This window comes from Sceloporus occidentalis, unplaced genomic scaffold (genome assembly GCF_023333645.1).
Source record: "Sceloporus occidentalis isolate IW3139 unplaced genomic scaffold, rSceOcc1.0.p SCAF_20, whole genome shotgun sequence".
Taxonomy (NCBI): Eukaryota; Metazoa; Chordata; class Lepidosauria; order Squamata; family Phrynosomatidae; genus Sceloporus; species Sceloporus occidentalis.
The window spans coordinates 7041199-7048750 of record NW_028317000.1 but is presented as its reverse complement, the minus strand read 5'-3'; the positions used below and the strand labels follow the sequence as shown (position 1 = coordinate 7048750).

General features: G+C 39.9%; 1 protein-coding gene across 1 annotated transcript; it reads right to left on the bottom strand.

Annotated features, from left to right (window-relative positions):
- Positions 1-400: 400 nt before the first annotated feature.
- Positions 401-3828, bottom strand: LOC149301852 (uncharacterized). The gene is made up of 2 exons (XM_089483715.1): positions 3291-3828; positions 401-539 (listed from the first exon to the last, which is right to left on the bottom strand). The coding sequence occupies exons 1-2, from the start codon at positions 3826-3828 to the stop codon at positions 472-474; spliced, it is 606 nt and encodes a 201-aa protein (XP_089339841.1). The 3' UTR covers positions 401-471.
- Positions 3829-7552: the final 3724 nt, after the last annotated feature.

Here is a 7552-nt window from a genome sequence, read left to right as displayed (position 1 = left end):
TGAATATAAATGAAGTAGTTAAAAACCATTAAACCTTATGGGATGTGTGTTTGTGTGTGTGCATTGCCCCAGTTTGGATTTATTTAAGCAATTGGGTATTTTGGGCCATATGACCTTGTTCTAGAAGAGTTTATTCCTGACGTTTCGCCAGCATCTGGGGCTTTCCCACACCCCATCTCATCTCATCTTTATTATTAATGCTTAAGCCAAAGGCCATTCACATGATAAAATATAAAATATAAAATATAAAACCAGTAACAGCAATTTATAATTATAAAATATCCCCTCAAATAACATCCAGATTTAATACATAATACATAATATACTTCCAATCAATTAAATAGAACAACATTAAAAGAAGTGAGGAAAAAAAAAACACTTCAAAATTTGGGTAAAATCATCCACCTAACAGTCATTAAAAGCATTGAAAAAAGAAGAAAAGAAAAAAGAAAAAGAAAAAAGCTTCAAAGTTTAGATAAGATCATCCCCCTGGCAATCAACTGCGATGTCTGCTATTACCCTTGCCCGAATTTTAATTGCTGCTGAAGCAAACAGTGAAACCTTATAAGTTACCTTAGAATCGATATCAGACAAGAGAAAATAAATTTTTTCGGAAATGGTATTAGACTGTAAATTGGACAGAATAGATCCCATAAATTTAGTTCTTGGACCAGTATATAGTGAGCAAGAAAACAAATAATGAGGTAAATCCTCAATTTCTGAGGCTCCACAAATACATAAACGGGAATCCTTAGGTGTATGTGAATATCTACCGTCAATCATAGCTGAGGGCATTGTTTGGAAGCGGAGAGCTGTAAAAGCCTGTCTAAGCTTTAAAAATGTAAGATTCCCTAAATAAACAGCCATCTGATGGTCCAATTTATATAATCTAAACCATTTAGAAAATTTCGAGTTATTAATAGTCAGTCTATCCAGATGCACATCTTGGTTAAAAATATATTCACGGAGTTTCTCTCTTGAATTCCAACTGGAAGGATTTTCAATTAGAGCAGGATATGTTTCAAGCAGCCTCTGGTATCTTGAGTTCCAAACTTTACAGCTTGGTAAATAATGAAAGCACAACTTAGGAAAGACCTTAACCGTAGAATCTTTTACAGATTTCCAATAATTAAATAAAGTAAAATGAATACGAGCTCTAATAGAAGGAAGGCCAACCTCAGCCCGAACCAAGGCTGCAGGCGTGCCAGGTGGGAGTAGGAGCAACTTCCTAAGAAACATATTCTGGATGGCCTCCAGTTTGGCCAGTTGGGAATCATCCCACCCCCACACAGCAGCGCCATAAAGAATGTGGGTTATAACTTTACTCTGGAATATTTTAACAGCAGGCGCAACTAAGTGGCCCCCTGCCTGATTATAGAATCTAAGGATTGCTCCAATTAATCTCACAGCTACTGCTCTACTAGCTTCTATATGGGGCTTCCAAGAAAGGTTTTCTGTGAAGTAAATGCCAAGATACTTAAATTCTCTGCATTGCTCAATCTGATGGCCATTAATAGAACAACGAAAATCTGTGTGTCTTTTCCCAAAAACCATTACCTTTGTTTTATTATAGTTAATAACAAGCTTTTCCTTGGAACAAAATGCCTCTAACTTGGAAAGTAACCTTCTCAGACCTATACGTGTAAGTGAGATTAAAACCATGTCATCGGCATATAACAAAATAGAGATCTTTTTAGATCCAAGTGTAGGCGGGAAGAATTCTGGGCCAGAAAGTACTGGGATAATATTATTCAAAAATAAATTAAAAAGTGTTGGTGCCAAAAGGCATCCTTGTTTAACTCCTTTATTTGTGGGAATGGGATCAGTTAGTGAGCCAGAAGTACCAACTCTAATCCTTGCTGTTGTATTGGTATAAAGTTCCTTAATCAGAAACAATAAGCGATTGTCTATATTGGTATTGGCCAATTTAAGCCATAACAAGTTTCTGTCAATTGAGTCAAAGGCTGCTGCTAGATCAATGAAGGCAACAAATAGATGTTTTGTAGGGCCTTCGATTCCTTTCTGGGCTAAATAATAAAGAGTCAAACAGTGGTCAATAGTACTCTGGCCTTCCCTGAATCCAGCTTGTTCAGGATAAATAATCTGGTTATTAAATTCCCAATCCTCCAACCTGTTTAATAAATATCTACTGTATAACTTAGAATCCACGTCCAGCAGACTTATGGGCCGATAGTTATTAGGATCTTGCCTATCTCCCTTCTTATATATGGGGACGACTACACTCTGTTTCCAGCCTACTGGAGTTATCCCAGTATTATTAATTTGGGTAAATACCTTAGCTAATATTGGAGCCCACCATTCAGAAAAATTTTTGTATATTTCTGGGGGCATCATATTTTCTCCTGGGGCTTTATTCAATGCCAGAGCTGCAATCAGCTTTTTTATCTCAGATTCTGAAACTGGGGGCCATTGAGGCAGATAGGTATTTTTTAAAACAGAAGGAGAGTGATGCTCTGCATTTGTAGCTCCATAGAGCTTACTAAAGTGGCTATACCATTGTTGTGATGTAATATGCCCCACAATAACCGGTCTAATCCTATTCATGCTAGAGGCAGTAATATCCCAAAACTGTTTCTCATTTTTTTCTGTAACCACTTGCGCTAGTTGTTTCCATTGCGTTCTAATATATTCATCTTTTTTGTATTTTAAAAGTGCCTTATAGGCTGACCGCATAGAGGCTAAGATTTCAGGAGAGATATTGTCGTTGTTTCTAAGTGCCTGCCGAGAGCACTTCATCAGTGCTTTCCGAGCACTTTGACATTCAAAATCAAACCATCTGTTAGTTGCTACCGTGTTGGGATTAAATTGTTTGTTACTCACCAACTTGGGCCTAAGCATTTGAATGATAGTTTGAAAAGTATGTAGAATATCTGAAGTGGAATTTAAAATAGCTGATTGTAGGGACTTAAAAGTAATACTCTCCAGCATCTGATGGACTGAGCTACCCAGATTAATTGACCACCGTATTCTCCGTTCCCCGATATGAATTCCATTTAAATTTAAGTTTAAATTTAGATTTTGGGGAGTACCAGGGAGATGAAATGACCCAGTATTAAATAATAATGACAAAGGGAAATGATCACTTTCAACACGACTAATAACTTCAAATCTACGAATATCAGGAACCAGATTTGCAGATACTATTATATAATCTATTGTACTTGTTCCCCTGTTGGTAACATACGTATATGGACCCGATGTCAGATCATAATGGGTTCCATTAAGGCACAGCAAGCCATGCAAAGAAAGAATTTCTATAAGTTTAGAGCCCGCTTTGTTGGTAATTATATCCTTTGAGACCCTAGGAACTGGTGCAGTATAAGCAATTGATCCTTGGTTAGTACTCTCCACCTGCCTTGAGTCATTTCCGATTCTAGCATTAAAATCTCCACAAAGTAAAAGCCTTGTAGAGGGATATTGGCTCTCTAAGGAAAATATGGTTTCAGATAAACTATTCCAAATATTATTAAGACCTACGTTCTTTGCTAAGTTAGGGGGGAAGTAAACATTTATACAAATTAAGAAACCAAAATCCATGCTCTTGATACCTAGCACTTGTATACAATGTGGAAAAGCACTAGTTATTGGTTGAATCTCTGCCTGCAAATCAACCGATATAAATATTGTAAGACCACCACTACCACGGCCTCTTGTACAACTTTTAGCTGCGGGAACAGAAAATGCTTGAAATCCATAAAGAGATGGCAAATTAGTTTCAAGGGCCCATGTCTCTTGTAAACATAGAATTTTAAAAGTTTGGAGGTAATTTGCAAAGTCTGCATCATGGAACTTATTTCCCCAGCCCATGATATTCCAACTTAGTAAGCTTAGCTGTCAGGCTGATGTAAAGTCCATGTCATCAACAATGTTCAAGAGTTCTGTTTGAACTGGACCCTTTTGTTTGTTAGATGCTTCATGCGGGGAGGGTACAGTATTAACTCTCTTAGGTTCCAAAGGTTGTACTGGAATTATAGTTGTAAGGTCCTTTTTATTCATTGATAAGAGAGCATCAATAGAATTCATATCTAAAGCCCTCTCCACATCGTGGGCCTCAGCGGTAGTTATTGAGTTCCACAGTGGTATGGCCAAATCCTTTGTAGTAAGCAGCATATTTTTAAGATCGTCCACTCTGGATGTAATGTCATGTTGTTCTATATTAATTATTAAATCACTTAAATCTGTGGCCAGTTTCTCTGTGGGTTGCCTCTCTACCGTGCTGTTGGAGGTTTTAACTGAATTGGGCTTCGGTGTGGTCTTACTCAGGGTCCCTTTAGGGATTCCTTTAGGAATTGTCAGGTGGGCATTACTTTGAACTGCAGGCCCCCCACTATCATGCTTATTAGGGAACAGAGGAGATATAATTTGATCCCGAAAAACCTGTGCTGGAATTATTTGGAATTTGAATAAAAAAGGTTTCATTTTCAACAACATGAGAGGAATTGTAGATTGTTCAAAAGATAACAAGATTCGTTTATAAGTTGATGTATTAGGAAGCCATTCCACATCAAGGATATCAATGTCGTAGAAGGGCACCTGTAGAAGTTGGCTCAGCGAGGATCTAATAATTCTCTTGGATCTCCATCTACCGTTGTTTATATTGTTGTAGGCAATTTGCAACATAACTTGGTTTACCTGTAAAGTCCTACCGTGATTTCTTTCCCCCATCTCCTTAAAAGTTGCTGATAGATTGCCTCTGGGGTTATTGATAGTGGAAATCCTCGCTTTACAGGGTATTTCTCTATTGACATAATCTAGATTCTCTTTTGCCACTAATTGCTTCTGCATAAAAGTCTCAAAGGAATGTTTGAGAAGCTCTACCTGATTAACAATTTTCCCTAAGCGCTCATAAATTGAAATGACAGTATGAGCTGTTAAGAGGCATTGTTTTGTCACAAAATCCGGTGGATTTAACTTGTTTTGCTTTGTGAGTTGTTCCTTCTCAGTATCTGGCAGTTTCTCCCATACAGACTCATTTAGTTCCAGGGACACCCCTCCACCAATATTAGCCGGTTCACTCCCTGAAGATACTAAAAGTTCAGATAAAAGCTCATTTTCTTGCCCCAACACAAGAAAGTTGTTAGCAGTTGGAATTGAAAATTCTAAGTTTGTGTTTGCCAATTTAGATGGAGTACTCGCAGTTTCCTCATTAACAAGTAAGTCATCAATTTTAAGCTGTTTGGAAGCTTTATTCTGCTTGTTTGTATCAGGGCTTGTTCTAGAACGTTTTTTATTGCCCATATCAGTAATTTCACCACACACTCTCTGCCAGGTGGGAGGGGGGATACTCCAGGGGCCTGCCCAGCCCCAAAGACGCTGCCTCTCTCTCCCTCACTGCTGCTGCGCCGCCTCGCCGAGGTCGCTGTTCCTGGGCCTCTTTTAAAGGGCCCTGGGCGGTGCCCTCACCTTCGCTGCTGTTGCTGGGCTGCCAGGTGGGAGGGGGGATACTCCAGGGGCCTGCCCAGCCCCAAAGACGCTGCCTCTCTCTCCCTCACTGCTGCTGCGCCGCCTCCTTTCCCACACCCTTACGCATGCGCATGCGCATGCACATCTATTCTATCCAGGCAAATAAACAGTTTCCAATTCTCTTAGTTTTAGTTGTGGTTCGGAAAAAAAAAGTTAACCCTTAAAGTCTTGCTTTTAATGTCTCTCTCTCACGGCTTTACATCCTTCTTTAAGTAGTTACCACCGAATGCCCAAAGTTAAGCTCCATATCAGCTGTCCCCTTCAGCTCCGACATCGCTTCCTTTGCCTTAGTTCAGGGTTAATTATCACACTTACTTCACAGCTGTTGGCAGGAGTCCCAGCTGTTTGCTATTTCTTTCTGTTAATTTTCCCCTTCCAGGGCAGTTTTATTTGCCAAATAAAGCAAAATAAAGCTATCAATGTACAATTCTTAAGCAATGCAGAGTTTCACTTAAGGTCCGGGATTTCCTATATCTAGTCTAGTCAGGTCCAATTTTCCTTTAAAGTTTATATCCAGCATCAGAAATCAGAAATCAGAAAGTTTGTATCCCCTTATAATTAAGAGACTCAGGTATTTTTCTTCAGGTTATATTCAGTATTGTCAGACTTCTAACAAACTTATATACAGTGTCCAAGGAGGATAGGAAGTAATCTGTGAAGGCTTCCCCATCGAGAACCAGAAAAACAAAACTAATTAATATTTCACAGGAGGTTCCCAAAGTTCTCCCTTTTTCCTCTGGTGTTGCTCAATCTGTCTACAAAAGTAAATCTTTTCAGTTCAAAGTTATCTTTCTTCCCTTAATCTCTTTGGTAAGGAGATACTGTTCAGACTATATTTTACACACAAAAAAAGCTCTTTGTACTGATTTATCCCTCCCGCAGGCAAAAAAGTAAAAGATTGTCGCGTCGGCTGGTACCTGTCGGCAACAACTGCTGCAACGACTGCCCTTTTTGGCTCCCACCTTGCCTCCTTTGGTTTTCCCCCTAAAGGTCTGACCTCCGAAGAAGAGCAAGGAACCTCCTTCAGACCCTGTACCCCAGTCTTCCCCGATTTCGGGTATCCTTCTGATAATAGGCTTGCAGTAGTTGAGGTAGAAGCAGCACGGAGCTGCCGTTTCACGCCGCTGAGCACCTCTGCGGTCAAACCAGAAGTCTCCACGGTCAAACCAGAAGTCTAGAAGTAACAAAATGAATATATACACCCCACTCGCTTCCATGCCAGCATTCTCTGAAGATGCCAGCCACAGATGCTGGCGAAACGTCAGGAATATATTCTTCTAGAACATGGCCACAGAGACCGAATAACCCATAAAAAATTAATTCTGTACCAGTTTATACTACGCATTGCCCCCCCTTCTATACCCTAGAGAATAGACCTGGTCCTGAGAAACTCAGTCGTGGGCTCCTAAATTTGGTAGCAAATGCAGTCCTGGCGAAATTCCTGAAGAATCTGGGATGGGACTTCCTTAGGCTTAAAAGTTGTCTTCCAGCTCCTTCCAGAACACAAGATGAATAATTCCTGTTGTTTAATTAAACAGCCTACTTGAAAAGGGCTTTCAGAACTGAGTGTTCCCGGGATCATTTGGTTATAATGCACCCCTAAGAAAAAAGCAATACCCAGCCATTTGAAGCAACATGAATAGTCATCTCTTAAGATATGTATTTTGCAAAAAACTATGATTATTTTGAACATGTTCCACCGGCTGTATTACTCTGGTCTCAAAACAGCTGCCATGACTTTGAGATTGTCCCTGAGCTTCAGCCGGTTTCAAGGTGCCGTCTCTTCTTGGCAACGTTGTAAACTCAGGTGTGCCCAGGTGGGAATGACCATCTATCCTCCAACGTTTCACAGAAGGAAAGAAGCAATATTGGAGTGTGGCCAAAATGCCAAGAGGAGGAAGAAATGACAAGTCAGGAGAGATTGCAGCAAACAGTGTGCATTGCCTAAGCCAACTAAGAAGGGCAATATTCTGTCCTCTCCTCTCTCTTCTTCCCATAGAATCCTAGCCTTGGAAGAGACCTCAAGGGTCATCCAGTCTAACCCCATTTTGCCATAAGGAAGAAACCA